The 18334-nt window shown below is 33.0% G+C and overlaps 1 protein-coding gene across 1 annotated transcript in view; it reads right to left on the bottom strand.

The window, feature by feature from the left end:
* LOC108693844 overlaps positions 1-18033 on the bottom strand; it is a 78946-nt gene extending 60913 nt beyond the window's left edge. The window contains exons 1-2 of the mRNA XM_018202996.1: positions 17992-18033; positions 7968-10276 (exon numbers count right to left, since the gene is read on the bottom strand). Of these exons, the coding sequence (XP_018058485.1) occupies positions 7968-10223 (2256 nt within the window). The 5' untranslated portion in view covers positions 10224-10276; positions 17992-18033. The remainder of the gene's footprint in view (positions 1-7967; positions 10277-17991) is intronic.
* Positions 18034-18334: the final 301 nt, after the last annotated feature.

The following is an 18334-nucleotide window of genomic DNA, read 5'->3' as shown; positions in this document are numbered from 1 at the left end:
ATATATCCTTGGGGAACAGAATCAAACAGGTATTTCTGCATGTATGTGTGCGTTGCGGATGTGCACTCATGCGCATGCACTTCGAATTCCTATCGAAGTCGCGAATCGATTGTAACGAAATTTCAACGAAAATTCATACGTACTAGAAAGTGAGAGAAAATTTCACTGACATTCATTATTACAACGTCGACAGATTCAACATTTTTCGAAAAATATTTTCTCGACACGCAAGTAAATTACAATATATTTCGACTTTTATAAACTTTTTCAATGTTATAGACATTGCAATAAAATTAAGTCTATCATTATCGTTCAAAATTATTTTTTTCCTTAAAGCTTTATCTCATAAACAAAATATTATATGGACATATGTTACCATCTTCGAGAGCGAGAACTTTCTATACCAGCGAGCATTTTTATCGCCACTTTTTCAATGGACAACGCGATTCAGCAATATGCTGATCTCCTCGCATTACGTAAGCAGTATCTCGACATATGAACGTATATGCATATAATTATTCATGCCGATGGGTTTCGAGGGTCTTCGAAATTTTGAAGAGAGAATTGACAGCAAGATGGAAGCATCTTCAAGGGATTAAATTTGTGGTCATAGCATTTTCTCTTTTACTCTTCTTTTTTATGCGTATAATAATTCCCTTTGATTTTTTTTTCACTTATATATTTTTCATTTATATTTTAAAACAGAAATCTCTCGCGATATGAATCCTCAAATGTATAATTTTTTCTTACCTTATTAAAAAAGATCAAAAGTCTTGATTTCTTCAAGAACTGCGAAAATTTATAATGAAAGAGATGAGTGCAGATCTCGAAAGTCATGGAAAATGTTTTTTCAATAAATAAATACTTGGGTTGAAAAGACTTAATTTCATTTTTATTACTGCTAAAGCAAGATGCTGCGAACTTTTCGAAATGATCTCTTCAAGTTCTCACCGCAAAAATGCCACAATATTACTCTTTAATTTCACCGTAGGAACAATAGCAACACAGCAGCGCTTTGATAATGTTGCGCAATCAATAATTTATTAGCGTTGCGGTTGCCTACGTTAATAGACAACTATATTTCTCAGTAATTTCCTCAGGGGTGAATTCAAGAGTTCCTCTGGTGACCCCGTTAAAATATTTTAAAGCAGTAGAAGTTAAATTCGAGTATTAGAATTCAACTTTTTATGGGAAATATAATAATTAACCTCCAATTGGTTGCACGAAATATACATATTGTTTCAATGTGAAACAATTTTTATTACATTATGTACTACTATTTAAAATTCATGGATGCTGATCTGTTGATATGTGAGCGATGTAAAAGATGTAACTGGCAGTCTGACTTGAAAATGGATACTGTAATTCTAAATGTAATTTCTTACAGTTACGGGTGAGCGATGAATATAACGTAATAATCTCTTCGTTCTTCTGCCAAATTTGCTTAACAGCTTTAATTGCATCTTATGGTGTTGTAAACTCTTAATAACAGGAACTATATATTCATAGAAATCCTATTCGGCCTTTTGATTTTTCATCTTATCTTCGATTTCGATCTTAATTAAATATAATAAAACAAACGTTCGTGAATCGCGATTTCTATTTTACATTGAATTATTCGTTTCAATTTACATCTTATATTTTTGCGCGATAAATTTCTTGACGCGATGCAAGAAAGTTCTAAGATTGCAAAATGCGGATTAACTGACTCACTCTGATTCAATTCGAGCAATTTTTACCTACTTTTTTATTCAATTTTATGAAATTCCAGCATACAGTCCGCCGATGTCCTCAAGCGAGTCAGCGTAAAATTTAATTATTTTTTGTTTTCTCTTATGCAGAATCTGCAAAACTTCTTGCTCGTTCAATATCCCTCGTCCATCCTTTTCCGAAAGCACGAAAAGCCGATGTGACTCCTCCCTAGAACTTTCTCGATCTAAAGGCTTGGTTGAATTATCGATATAGCCCGCGGCTGTCAGCTAACATTTCCGACGTAACATATACGTGATGATTCGCGATATGTGCACAGATGCGTCGTATGGTGATGTACGCACGCATGAGAGACATTTTCGTGTGTGCTGAGATGAATTCGCCAGAGACATAAAGATCACGTGGCTCTTTGGGATTCGCATATAATGAGACTTGCTTGTGGTGGCAGCTTCGGAGGACGAGAAGTCACGCAAGTTCGAACTTGGCGAACAATTCGAAATTTATGCACGCTTCCCTGCATGATAATGTTGGAAGCACGAATTCACGTTAAGTGAATTATATCCTCCATTTCTGAAGCAGAAATGCTTTCCAACAATGTTCGTATCACGCATATTGAGTTTTACAAGCGTCAATATTAATCATTAGACATTTGCGTTTGGTGCATTTTTTATTTTGTTTCATTAAATATTGTACATAAAGTATAGAGGAAAAATTTATTAAACCTTAACACATTTTATTTTATTTTTTTTTCAATAGTACTAACTAAACATTGTAAATAAATATTTACTCGATAAAAATGATAGTTAAATTTTAATGGTTTTTGTAATAAGTAAAAAAATATGTGTTTACAAAGCAAATAAATATATGTCTGCACTTAGTACTACTCAAACAATAAATTAAATAATACAATATAATAGGTTAATTTCGCGGGAGAATTTACACTGCAGAAATCAGAAAAAATAGAAGGAATGTGCACGCAACTATTCTCTGTTATATATATTTATGTTACATTAGTATTATGTTATGATTTCAGTTTCCTACTGTTAATAATAATAAAATTATTGTCAGTTGAATCCATCAATGTAGTGAATAGCGCAATCAATGGCAATCATACATTATAATCTACATAAAATGATTATTACAGAGATTGCAAAAGGCTTAATAATTATTTGATGATACATAAATATAAAGAAATAGTAAAAAAATGGAATATTGCAAAATACAATAGTGCTCAGTTCTTATATTCTTTGTTCAGCTTAATGTTTTGTATATCCCATTCGTTTGTGATATATGGTACTTTTAGCGGATGGGATTTATACCCAAAGCATACAAAATACGCAAATTAGATTTAGTGCACTAAATGCAATAAATACGTTACATGAAATATGTACATGAAATATGTCATAATACTTGTAATATATGTAAAAGATTGTAATTATTATCTATAACTTTATACATATATATGTATATGAAGTAATAAATAATAATTACAAGAATGATAAATATTTATCATTCTTATTCGTTATAAAATTTTGTAAACACATTTTGTAAATTATTGTATCATTTTACGTCTTATTTATTAATATTATTTGTAAATCATATATATATATATATATACCCCCTTCCTCCTCCTTCAAATAGTCGTATATTGCATCCCGTGGGATTTACAGCAAAAATGCAAGAGTTTTAAACAATTTTTTTTTAATACGAAAAATAAGTATTTCGAATTTTTAATTTTTTTTTCAAAGTAGTAGACAGTACAAAGTTTCCATTGGTATAATTCGTTTAGCTTAAACATAGTAAATAATATTTAATAAATTAAGTTTTTGTTTGGTGCGGCGTATGTATCGGAGTTACCTTAACTAAATAAAATAAACTAAATAAAATATTTAGTACAATTCAAACAAATATTTAATAAAATTTAATACAGTTCTTTTCAATGATAATATAAGAAAGATTAATGTTAATAGCTAATTATTACAATTGTGTGCTTTAAATCCTATTAAAAAATATTTCTCGTAAGAAATTATTTTTTTTTATAGATTCTAAAGAAGGATCTTGTAGCCTTTCCTCTTTAATGCAAGAGACTAGCAGATTTTCTCATCTCCCGTTTTTAACTACTCCATTAAGATTACGCACGTCATTCGGCTTTGTACACGGAATACAATCATAACAATGTAGTATGTTGTGAAATTTTAAAAAGATAGCTAGCTCTTTCGCGTGATTACAAATGTCAATAAAGATTTCAAGAATAGCGAAGCTCTCTCGAATTAATTAATCTTTAACGTTATGTCAGCTCCTTTGATGAGTTATACGAACTTTCCTGTGCAAAGGTATCCATTAATTGCAAAATACATGATGACAATATGTACACTCATGTTATAAATTTATAATATTAATATACATTATAAAATTTCGAGTTATATTGCGGATATTGTTCGAGCTCGACAGGTGTTACACCTACTGGCGAGTGTCGCACCATTAAATAAACGTTGTGTGTATGCAAAACTATTTAGGATTTAATGTTGCGGAGGCGTACCATAGTGTGAACTTTCAAACGCGTGGTAATTCTCGACGCTTTGCCTTCATCCAAATGCGGACGAAACAAAACGTGGGTTTAATCGCGCCGCGTTCGTGACCAAACCGCAATTCGTGCCACCTCTCACTCTCCCTCTTTTAGGGTAAACACGAGGTCAGTTTGTTTCGTAAGCTGCATTCGGTATGCACGCTAATGGCATTTGCCAATTCGTTTGAAATCTGTCCAAATTTCAGATGACCGTCAGAGCGCGAATCGTGCTGGAAATGAAATTTCTCTTTTCCGTTGCTTCTCGCAGAGACTATATAGATCATTTCAACAGGCAGCAGGTTCCTTTTTTTCAAATAAGACCTAATTACAGTTGCATGTATTAGAATAATTTTGTAATATTTTAGCGATGGAATGGCATATAGAGTTGACAAAATTATAAGAATTCTGCCTTCAGCGAGCGTAAAAAATACATTTACATATTGTGCATTACTTCTTATGCAACGAGAGGTTGTTAGAGGTATCGAGAAAGCCAGAGGTCTCATTTGATTTCGTCATTTTCTAGCGAATGGATGTAGTGCAATGCGCGTGTGAAAATGGAAATTACCTGTAATAGAAGTGAGAAAAGAGGATGAAATTGGGAAAAAAATCTCCCGTCTGTTTAACGATCTCGTTCCATTACTAACGCAAATAGGGGATTGTTCAATATACTATAATGTAAAGAAGAGTTTTAATTGAACGTACACATTTTTGCTTAGTATATTTACACAAATTAACGCGAAAAGTCTCTAGGAATCGACAAAGTAAAATTTGAATTGCTCTTATATGGAATTATACTCTATATACAGTTTACCTCTGAAATGCATAGAATATGTATTTCATTAGTTCATATATTCTTTTTTAAAGCAGCTTTCGTCGCAAGTCTGTGTAACCAAAGAACAGGACAAGAACCGATCACCATCATTAAATTTCAAAATGCAACATGAGCGAGCATTACGAAGAGTATTTCGTATGCGCTGGAAGCACCGCAAACTATTGGAACGCGTATGGTAGTTAGCTCGCGCCAGAAGATATTCAAAGCTATTTCGGAGGCGAGACATCTGACAACGGTTTCGGCTTGTCGCCGGAGGACCGTGCGACATTGTCGCGCAAGTAGAGAATTTGTGAGCTGCAGAGAGATTAGAAGTAGTTTGAGAGGCTTACAAACAGCGCTCTGGAAGAGCTCAGATGCCTAAAAATTATAAATTCAAGATTAATTCAGCGCTTTAATTCTGTCCTCAAGTACGAGATAAATTATTTATCTCATGCCTCATTGTACGTTAACGCATTTTCGCAGCGTTATCTCTTCCCCATCGTTTTCTCTTATGCCTTACATTATGCAAATCCGCACAGTGTTTTCTCATATCGCGTATTACACGGTGTTCTCCTGATAACGTCAAAGTAATCGCGCGTGAAGCCTTCGCATATCTTATCATACGCCTCGTATAAGCGCATCATAATACAAACGCAGAACTATTTTTTATAATACGTAAACGCATGAGAGAGATTCCAAGCGATATTATCGCTTAGTTGACTTCCCAATATGAGATTTTATTCAACGGCCGAGAGATTTGATTATCATAAAAATGATGTGATTTAAGCATCGTTATAGAAAAATTGGTAAAAGTTTGATTGCGAATATACACACACACACACACACACACACACACACACACACACACACACAGAGAGAGGATATAATATACGTGTGCTTAGTTTGTGTGCTATATTCCACAGTGCTATATATTTGATCAGCAGAGAAAGAAGTAATTCCACTGCAAAATCATCATTGCTTCTGTAAACTTAACGTCGCTCATGTAATGACGCAACCAGTAACGTCAATTGCCATCATTTAGGTATATTTCTCAATTTTTCGACGGATGGTACGCGTATCATTTCTAAAACGCTTAAGAGATAAAACGAGAAGACGGGTGCGGGCGATAGACAAGAGTTCTACTGCCAATAAAGTATAAATTTCAAAACGGAAGCCCGGAAAATCCTGACACAATGTGTTAGTGACAACTGAGAGGATCTGAGAAATTCGCGGACTTTAATTCTCGCTTTTGTTTCCGTTTTTTCTAATTTGATACGTATTTGACGAAAGCCTATTAACGTCTATTGTATTTCTTGTAGTAAAGTAAAATAAACGAAATAAAATATTGTATATAATTTTAAACATATGAGAAAATGCCATATTCAGTTCTTTGTGCCTAATAATATTTTTTATGAATTTATATAATTTCCAATTCAAGTATAGAGAGAAAAAGTTTACGATAAACGCGAAAGGAATTACAAAATTTAATTGTCAAATTTGTTTATCAAACAATTTGCATATTTGATAAATATTGTGCATTTGTTGCAAATAAGTTTTGATACGAATACAAAAAAGAATAAATATTCGTTACACCTACAAATAATTTGCGATTCCTATACGTGCAAATGCTGTCATGGCAAAGGATTAACGTTCGTAACAAATTTTTTCTCTCTGCGAGCAAACTGTACGCCAATTATTTGTTTTGAAATACAGTCTTAAGCTGACGCTGAAATAATAATTTTACAAGTTAAATTGACAAACAATTTAATATTATCGATGCTAATAAGCATCTTTAAAATCCTCTAAATAATTTATTGTAAAAATTTTCAAGAAATATTATTAAACGCCTTAGCCGAATATGGAGTTTTCCATTCATATATATTTAATGTCATCGGTCGATTTTCTCTTAATATTGCATAACATTAAAACAGTTTACTTTTCACATAAAGAAAAATCTATTGACTATAACTGACCGATCGCTATATATCGCCTTTGTTTCTTTAATCGTGATGTCACTTCAATTGGCTTTGTTGATTGATGAAACAGAATAAAGTATTTTTCGATATTTGGAAAAATTTATACGGAGTAACAGTAAGCTGATTTACAGACTTGTATAAGTTAAATTGCGTTCCAATGTTCCAATAATTTCTTGCTGCTGGGATTCAAAGTAGACTTGAATAGATTTGGTACAACTTCTCGGGGATCGCACAAGTTCTGTATCGGTAATCGGACATGGAAATCAATTGTGAACAAGGATAGTAATGATGCGGAAGTGCGGAAATTGTTTCAAATCAGCGTTCATTTGTCTTGTATTAATTCACTTCTCTATTGTGTAATTTTTATCTTAGATATAATGTAAGCACTCGTTTCTAAGTTTATTGAATTAATTTAATGTTCTGTGTAAGAAGAGATCCAATTGTTTCATTATCATTATAGTTATTGTTAAAACAAAATACCAAGTAATCATTATTAACATTATTTCTACTTATTAGATTAATATTATATTTCTTATGTATAAAAAATAGAATTCTGAAACTTTTCGACTTTTTAATAATTGCCATTTATACTGAAATATTTGATTTTTATTACTTTTTTATTTTCATAAATAACTTATTTGTTTGGTTTTTTTTATTAAATAAAATGTTAATATTTTCAGACCCGGTATTCAGTCCGTTTTTATTTTAAAACCGTCTTAATTAATGTTTTAAGATGCTACTAAATCATGGCTCTGTGATTGACTTATTTCAGCTTAAGCTATTTAATATGGTTTTAAATTTAAAAACCCATTATATGAATATCAGCCTTATTTAATAGTGAAATGTGTTTTCTTGCGTACTAAATACAACAATACTTCTTCTTTGTTAATTAGCTAACTCTCACCTTAGTATCATTATAAATAAGCCGCAGACGAAAGCGCTTTAAGATATCCAATTCGTTGACACGCTCAACCGCCAATTTAGCCGCTTGAAGTTCACTGGAACCTTCCAGTCTCGGTACTGCCCTGTGTGTCATCTCAAAGAGACCCAGGATAGTTATATTTATTTTCTCTATCGGTCTCACACTAGGTATCGTTACGTCGATCTTCGTCCTGCTGTCGGAATCGTTCCTGTCGCGCGTCGCGTTTTCAAATTCACTATCTGCGATGTTCGACGTCACTGCGAATTTTTCGTCGGAGTTCCCGACATCTGAGAAGCCCGACAAATGTCCTCCCGATATTTCGGTGCCGGGTAGCCATGATTCGTCGTAAGTATTATTCCGCTTCTCGTCCATCTCCGTCGTCTCTTCACTTCTATTGTCCGTTTTGTCCATCTCGTTTACGTCGTCGTTGGAAATGTGATCATTCGTTTTGCGATGAAGCACGTTTTTGCTGGGACTCTTTGGTAGATCGGGAAGCAGGATACTCGGGGACCATGTAGATGTTTCTTCAAATACTACGTCTTCCTTGTGCGGGCCGAAGTGTCGCCTGTCAAACTTTTCAACTTGCGGCGGCATCGGCGGCGACTTGTGATTGATTTTTACGGGAAATTTCTGAGAGCCCTCGAAGCCAGTGAAAGGCGCTTCGCTGTCGATATCGGTATTACTGTCGTTACCAGGCATCGCCGTTATTTCGCCTACTCGCTGAAAATGATCTTCGTCCTCGTACTCTTGATCTTCTTGGGATTCCGTCGTTTCACCAAACTTCTTTATTTTAATCATCGATACGTCGCCACCACTCGACTTGGAGCACGCGACGTTACGACAATTCGCCGGGGAAATTTCCGCACTGAGATCCAAGAAACTATCGACGTACTCCGAGTTGACATCAGTCCGATTCTCAATTTCCGAAATTCCATTGAGTTCGATTGGGTTTTGATTCTCGATTGAAATGGTGCCAATGTCGAAGTCATCGGCAACCGCGTCAATCGCGATTGCATTGACTGAATCGTTCGTGTTCGCGTTCGTGAACTCATTACGAACGTCATTTATTACGATATCGTCGCTTTTGTAAAGCCGGTCGGCCTGGCTTCCAAATTTGCGTGCACCGTCGCTTCGATTATCAAGTGCATGTATATTGCGACGGTTTAAATGAGTTTGTCTCGCGGTCCAGAAGCCGACAATCCCGCTTCGATCACTCGCGAGATTATCGTGATGCTCGTCAATATCGCTCTTGCTCAATCGGCTTGAGACCTCACTCCTTCGTGAACTTCGATGGGCCGAATAATTGCTTGTGCGTTTATTCGCATAATTAACGGGAGTTTCGAATAAATTATCACCGTTTAGATTCGCTCGTTCTGCCTTGAAACTGACTTCATTACGATCTCGTCGATTCCTCGTCGGATAACTGACACTTGGAGCCTCGCGCGAATCCAACTGATCGATCGGAACGTCGATTAATGCCTCCTCGGCATCGCGATCGTGAACGGAACTCTCGGGTAGATTGCTGGCACTTCGGCGAGGTCCATTTAAAATTGTTACGCTTGCTTCATTATCACTATCGCGAAAATGAACTTTGTTCACAGCCTGATTCACCAAGTAATAAGGAGTAACTTGAAGCTTTGGCACGTCATGTCGTTTTTTGATCAGATTACTCAACCATTTCTTCGCACTTTCTTCACGCTGCTTCATACTTTGAAAATTGCTTCCGTTACGAACTTGTCGAGTTTTCGCAGGATTACTTAATCGATCGTCAGATTTCCGTTTCGAATAATAATTTGCGTATTTAGAATACACTCGATCGTTAACACGGCTTGCGAAGATATCATCGTTGAAATAAGCTCGTTTTGTTATTAACGGATCGAATCCATCGTGGTTCCATTGAGTTTTTAGCGAATCACTGGGATGATCGTTATTGGCCACGTCGCTAGCACTTTGACCAGCCATGCTTAAAGCTTCGTTTTCGCGTTGCATCCATTCCGGAATCACTCCGGTAACGCCGAGGTCTATCCACTTCGAGTGTCTCTGTATTTCAAGGTAACGGGGAAGCGTGCTCAGGTCACGGCTCTGGGGCCTCGTCTTCTCGTCACACGTTAAGGTTGTGTGGAGTGAGGTAAGGCCGAGAAGGAGAAGGGTCAGGTAGTGATGTGCCTGAAGGGCTCCGGAGGAAGAGAACAACAGGAGGAGACGAGAGAAATGCCACCGCGTGCGGACGCGCGTCATAATCAGTCGTCGATTCTGTGACGACTCGAGGCTCTCTTCCGGTTCCTCCTCATCTGCAAAAAAAGAGATCGTGTCATGAGACTGAGTCTGAATTGTTACAATAGAAATCAAAAACGATAGAACGTTATTATTATTACAGACTGTAAATACAATTGAAAATAAAAGGCTATTCGTGGATAATCAATTTTTGTCGAGCTTAATTTTGCAAGTCTTTATTTTGCAATTTTAATTTAGAGGTTCACTTAACCTGAGAATAAATACTTGAAATATTTTTAGATCCAATGATGAAAAATATAAACTATTGAAATATTGTTTGCTGTACATTCTTTTAATAATTATTCTTTACGAATCATTAAATATGCAATCTCATCGAAAACTCGCGTTTTCGATGAAAAATACAAAAGTGTTATATTAACTAAAATTTTTATTTTGGAAATACTAACCTATTTAACATACTTATTTTATTTGATATTTGTTTGATTTCTGCTTACTTTAGACAAAAATTGTAATTAAATTTCATATTTATAAATGTTCTCAAATATTAAATAAAATAAATCGAAAAACAAACAATAATATACAATATTATTATTAATAATGATTTTAATTAAAAAATTAAAATTTAAGAAAACATTCCAGATAATTGTTTACGTAAAAAAAATCAAGTGACTATTCCCTGAATTAACGTTATATTTAATAATACAAATTACTTTTTACAAATATTTCTTCTGCATATGTATTACTATAACGCAATAGGATGACTGTTTTTTTGTAATACACGAAATCAATATCGAGGTCCATACTTTTTATTACGTTCTTCTTTTCTATCTCTGAGATCGAAAAAGTACCTGCGGATAAATCAGGTAACGCGCAATACAGACAAGTAAGTCGTAAAACTATTTGAGCCTTTCGCTATTTATAGGCAAAAAGTTTATTCACTTGTGTTACAGATACCACTCTCCAACTCTCCAGCATCGAAACCTTTCGTATATCTCGCGCAAAGAAAAGTTTTGTTATTTTTCTGCAAAAATATTTTATATTCAATCTGCATTCGCAAAACTCTTATCTAATACTTGTTTTTGTAACAAAAGAATATTACGCGTGTATATTATATATAATATAATATAATACGCCCTAAATATAATTTACAATAATTATCGGAATATTATAGTGATCGTAATAAAGCTCATCTGTGTAATTGGAAAATAAAGTAATTTGCTAACGGAAATATTCATACGTAAATTCTCGACCGGTTAACCCGATATTACGCCGGGATGATTTTACACTTGGAAGATTCGACGTTCTCAATTCCAAATATAATAGGCTTACAGGAATGAAATAATTTCATTAAATTGGCAAGCAAACACAAATGAAATTCAGATGGAGGTATTACGTCCCAGAAAATATAACTGCGACACTGTATTACATTTACGAGCCACTTTGGGGCTTCCCTTTAATTATGCTAAGAATTTAAAGCTTATCCCGTATCAGAACTCGTTAATCTCATTTCTTTTTACACGGATCTTATACTTGTGTACGAAACGAGTGATAATATGTAGATTTAAATATATATTAAATATATATTAATAAATATTATATTCTTGTATTTTATTTTTCAGAATGCAGGAATAAAATTTGTTTACATTAAGTATATTGAGGTTAATAAAAATAGTTATTATTAAAGTTTATTATTAAGTTGTAATATTATTTATAATGAATTCATAATATCTGACGTGTAATTAAATAAGAAGTCAATATTCATTTTTGCGAACAATAGAACACGAATATCTAATATAATAACAATATCGAAGCGTGTTTGAAAATATGAGATAAAATTGCAAAAGAAAAACGATGAAATTAAGCTGACGCAATAATTTGATTTCCATCGACAGGTAATAGGTAAAGGTCTCAAACGAGATTAGAGAAATCTTTGGGCTGAGCGCGTTTTATCTACGTTGGTACACGCGGTCAAGATGAGGTGCAAAAAAGTTATAAAATTTGTAACAAGTGTAACAATGATATGATAAATAGAAATATACCTGATTTTATTGTACAAATACGAACCGCAAGAAGATTAATATCTTTTACAATTAAGATAAGTCGATGCTCGCAGGTAAGTGTCCAGCGGCATTTATCGCCCCTTTGTCGCAGTCGAAAGATCTATTAAGACATAATGTAATTACATGGTAGTATCGTGCGCTAGTAACGCTGTTAGCTCCAAACTCTGTTATGAAGGTACACGAAATGTTTCGTGAAGCTCGGCGGCTGTCGACCTTACCTTCTTTCGAAGAGAAAAGGAATTCGGAAGTTATAGCATGTTAGCACGAATCATTTTAGGTCTTGTATTTTTGTCAAGTTATTTCTTTTTCATCTTGAATTACGAGATTTTGCGAATGACGCTTGTCGTCGAAAAAGTGAGCTGCTCATTTAGTAAAACGTACATTTATCCTTTGAAAAAACTTCGTCGTGTAATCTGCTTAATACTGGCGCAATGTGGAAACAACCACGAGAATCGTAAAAGGTAGTTTAACGGGCTGACTAACTTTTCATTCGAGCAATGAAATTGTTGACCTCGCTTAAATGTTTTAAATATACACAACTCGACGACGTATAACAAGCAAAAATAATAGAACAAATGTAATTAATTCTACGCATATATTATTATACCTTTGGCAATCTGTTGCTCTTACAATTTTTACTTATTTATTCTTATAAAACAAATTTTTTTTAAATATGGTCTTAAAAGGTATAAATGAAAATTTAATTCAACTATATTCAAATAAAAATTGATCTTTCTCTCTCTCTCTCTCTCTCTCTCTCTTTCTCTCTTTAACAATGTGTAACCTATGTCATATCGTTTTCATTAGATTTCCATTACAATTAGATAATATCGTACGTGTACATATAAATATATATGAAATATGTAAAAGCTCGACACATATACTGTACATTTCAGATTTCAAATGGAGTTAATATGAACCGGTGACAGCTAATAAAAAGAATGATAAATGATTGAAAAGTATTAACATCGGAAATATCGATAAAGAAGAGTATATTTCTTCTGTAAATACAATACATTTTTTGCTTGCAATCAGCTATTAACTTACAGATCGTATGAGTCTTTCCTATTCTTTTCTCTAATTCCGAATGAAAAGTTTCTCAATAAAAAGTTAAGCATATCTAAGAAGATTCTACAATATTCTAAGTAATTGTAAAAAGAAATTGAAGCTTATACAATTTAGAACAATTAATTAGGATAATCTATATTGAGATCTAGCGATAGTAAGTGTCTCAATCATGTCTATTCACTTTTTAAATTGTATACGTTAATTTATTTTAATACTCTCTGCTACAATCAATACAGTTTCGTGTGCTATTAATCATATTCAATAATTTTTTCTACCCTTTTTTCTCGTCGATCTTATTAATCATTTTATATTTATGAGCTACAATTCTAGGTTGTGTCATTATTTATTGTGTCGGCCAGGAGTATTATCTTGCTTACTATAATAAAACTGCTTTTATTTTAATGTTTTTCTGCGAAGGATGGCGCCGATACTCCTAAAACTTGTCCATTGACATAAACGCGAAAGATGCGGAATCTCGCAAAGGAGTAGATATCCATCAAACCTGACCTACCGTAAATTGCGGTCGTGCGTCCCACGTATGTCTCAGTAAAGGGTGGGTGGTGGATTCAATTCGAATAGAGAGACGGTGAGTGATGTGTTATAGGACAGATAGTTCCGGTATTTCTCCTATATGTCATCCATACCGGAAGTCGGGAATATGTGAGGTGTGTTTGATCAAGAAATATCTCAGATGCCTGATGGTGTCCGTGATATGAAGTCGGAAATGCTCGCAGATATTATTGCGCACTTACAAATTATTTAGCAAATCATTTTCAAATTATTACTATTAAACTTTGCGGAAATTATATTGGCGCAAATTCGATTACAAATCGTGATTATTTTTTTTACTTATAATACGATCATCATCAAATCTGAAAATTTTGGAAAGACTTAAATAAAAATTTAATAAATAAATGATTATGGTGAGAGTTTGCTATCTCTGGTATCCATAGAGTCATTGAAGGAATTTCTCCGAAATTATGTATAGGACGTGAATATATCGGCTTCTCGAACATCTACTTGCATTAAAAACTTACTGTAATAAACTAGATCAATCAAACAGGCAATAAAATTGAATATTTATTACACTATATCAGATATTTAATAATTAAGAGATTGTATCTTAGAGTAAGGTCATTTTTTATACTTTCTGTATTTTATTTTCTATTAATAAGATATTATTTCACCCAATTCGTCAATAATATTCAACTTGTTCTAATGACAATACACGAGCCTATTTTTCTATACTTCTATATTTGTTCTAATGATTTTAGCTATTATAATGTTGTTTTTAGAAATTGATTTTGAATGTATTGAAATGATTTTGAATGTATTGAAAATGCATTCAAATACATTCGTATACGTATATATCATGTAATTAATACATTCGTGTTTTAATCTGTGTAATTTTTAATATATGGATACGAGAGTACTAAAATACATATCCAATTAAATGGTTTGAATATGCAAACGGCCACAGAGGGCTTAAATAATGTGGCTACGTAAAGATACTCAATAAATTGTAAACACAGTTATTGTTTTCTTTTTGGCTTTAATGTCACTGTAACAGCTACATAGTCATCCTATACATCTAATAAATTGACACGTTTATATTATAATCTTTGATTTCTTATAATCTTAAATTATTGACCGGTTGAACATCATTATTTGGACATTTAATATTAATTGTGTTGCATTTTTGATTTCGTCGTTGTGAGATGAATTAATTAGATAGTTTCGAATTTTCTTATTTTTAATTATTTTTAGTTAACAGTTATAATATATGAAAAATATCTTACAATTAGATGGAGGCTTTCTTTACAATTAGATGGAGTGCATTAGCACTCAGTAACTGCAATGGTCAACATTGATTAATGTTGAGAAAGAATCTTACCTCATCGCAGACTTTATTATGAAAATAAAGAGCACAATAACATCTTTTTATTATAATATTGACAGAATACGAGCGGATTAATCGAGATCCACTTATGGCACAATAATTCGTTCCCATTATTAACTTTTTCTACTAAAAATGGCTCAAATATGAGCCGAAATAGGTTTTTAATTCAATATAATGTTCAATGTATTTTAGAAATGTAATTTTTTAATGTAATTTATGACACTTGCGCAATTATTTCTTGCGACGACTTCTATTGCTTTGTTATTTACTTATTATTATTACATGAAACACATGTATATCCACATATTTCAATACACGCACTGAAAGAGAAATTTTGCTGAAAAATCTAAAAATTTAGCTAAATACAGATTTGAAAATTAATTTTGCTGAACTATTAAAACAATTAAGACCGACAAAATTGGTTGCTAGAATATCAGAATATTTTGCGTTGCTCATCATGCTTAAAATTCCTGCAAAATTATTTTGATAGTTTAACGAAATTATTGAAATTTGTATCAATCCACATTTTTAAATTCTTCAACAAAATTGCTCTTTCAGTGCATGTAAAAATATACGAATACACATGTATATTTACATTAATTTTTTGTTATTGTTACCTGTAAAAAATCATGTTTTTTTTTACAACAAAATTTTCCGAGAGCAATACATAATGGAGATAAGCAGACAACTAAAAGGAGAAGAAGATGCAAAGAAGCTTCGTGAGAAACTTAGAAGACTGAATAGATCTCCAGACCTTTAAGTAACCTTTAAATAATCTACAAAGAAAAATTCTTTCTCCTTAATGATTGTAAAAAACTTTTCAGAACATTATTTTTTGTTAAGCAGTTAATGGCTAATTGAAGGTAAATCTAGAGAAGATTCTGTTCGTATTGTCTGCTTACAAAACGTAATTCTTATAATATATATCGACTACATCTTCAATTTATAATATATTCTTATAAATTGTTTTTAACAAATTGGCTGAATTTACAAATAAAATTTTATTTTATATAATTATATATAAATTGTATCTTTTAATAAAATTGTCAGTCCATTTTATTATTTCAATTGAAGTGATGCTTAATGAGGAAATGTGATAAATTAATATGTTCTCTAAACTTCTTTATAAACATAAATGTAATGTTTTCCAACAAAACAACCTATAGAAATAAACAAATCCGACATGCAGTTAAGATTAAATTTGAGATTCTACGGAAATGGTTTCATTAAAGTTGGTCAGATAAGCGTGGATTACAAGTTGAAACAGTTTCGTTTCTCAATTCCTTGTCGTATAATGCTATTTTACGAGCTAATCGACATCTGTTTCAATGTACTTATAAGTCATTTAAATCTGGATTAGCAGATTATTTTGAATTGGTATGTCGAAGGTTGCAAGTGACGTTAAGAAGTTTATCGCGCACTTATCCAATTTGCAACTTTGAATACATTGACATCTTAATGTACTATTAATTAAATCATTATCTATGAGAAGCGAAATAATCGATAGATGTATTTTATGTGCTAATAATGATACTCGATATGCGATATCGATCCTCTTTCAAGAAAATGGGAAAATATCGCGGCAAATACTGCTATCGAGAAATCCATGAAAACAGTTGGATTTCAGTTGGATAGTTCAGTTCGCATGTTACATGAGCGACGAAGTTTTTAGCATGATTTGCTTCAAAATACTGGAAGATATTGGGTTTCTCAATGTCGATGGAATACCAGAGGAAGCTTCAGGTGAAGCGTGCGTTTTTCTCACACATGAAGCACTAAATACAAGAAAAATCTGAGAAGGGTGTATAGTCCTCAAGTTCGTTAACGGTTTTAATTTTCTGTGAAAGACAAGTCAGCAAAGTTAAAAGGAAAATGATTGCAAGCGAGTAAGCGTTCTGTAAAATACATCTCGGAAAGAATGATTTTGTTGAAGTTTCTAAAAATTTGTCTATATATAAATCTGAAATCAAATTGGACAAAATAATTATGTAAGATGCTTAAGCATTACTAGTTTTATTACTAGTTGGAGAATGTCAAAACTTTTTGCAGTATTATTCATTATATTTAAGTTTTCTATGTATTTTGATGATCAACAAAATTATTTTTAGATCCGTGTATCTACCTAAATTTTTTAATTAAAAAAAAAATTTTCGAATAAATTTTGAGTAATTATTTTTTTCCGTGCATATTTTAGCAATAAATATTATATTATGAAGATCACGTCAGTGACTTCGCGTTATTATGAATGAACTAAGAAAGTTATGTAAATTTATTTGAAAGTTACATTAAATTAAAATATATTCTCTTTGCAAGACCATACCATTATGCTTATAAATTTAATCATTTTTCAAGTAATTTCTCCATCTGTAATTATAATTACTATATTTATTCACATTGTGTTGAAATACATTCTGTAAAATATTAATATATAAACAATTTGCTAATTGAAACTACAATATAAATCTGCAACTGCCATCAGGCAGCTCTATATGTATAAACTGCAATCCATTGATCATTAAACAAAGTGCACGCATTGTCGTCGGAAAATATCTGTCGATACCCGTTGAAAAATCCTTCGATAAACGGATTCCAGAGACAAAAAGGAACACGTTAAATATCGGGTATTTATTGCGTACTACGAGAGATGAATCGTCATTCTCTAGAGTTGTTAAAGTCGACATTCTGGCCGCTTTAAGGTGCGGGACTGAAAAGGTAAAGCAAAGCGGATAAGCACGCGAATTACCGTAAAGTTGTGCGGCATTCCTCTCCTGGCCACATTTCTCTCGCACACAGTTTCACCAGAAATTGATTCCGGCACGAATCTCTTTGCTAACTTTCGCAGGCGGATCTCTTCCGATTATTCCGTTACCTCTTTTGAGTTCGGCTGGACGCCGTTTTTAACATTCAGGGATTAGTATTCGGCGGTCCAGCTACTTCTCGTGATTCAATGTCCACTCGATTGTTTCGGGAAAGTGTCACTGAAACTCTTCATCATGGCGCGTCCAATTTATGTATCGCACGACACCCAATTTACGCACTGGATAGGGAGCTGCCGCCCTTTGATCCCACAGGATCGCCCTCTCTGA

Source organism: Atta colombica, unplaced genomic scaffold (genome assembly GCF_001594045.1).
Source record: "Atta colombica isolate Treedump-2 unplaced genomic scaffold, Acol1.0 scaffold110, whole genome shotgun sequence".
Lineage (NCBI taxonomy): Eukaryota > Metazoa > Arthropoda > Insecta > Hymenoptera > Formicidae > Atta > Atta colombica.
This window is presented reverse-complemented; position numbering and strand designations above follow the sequence as displayed.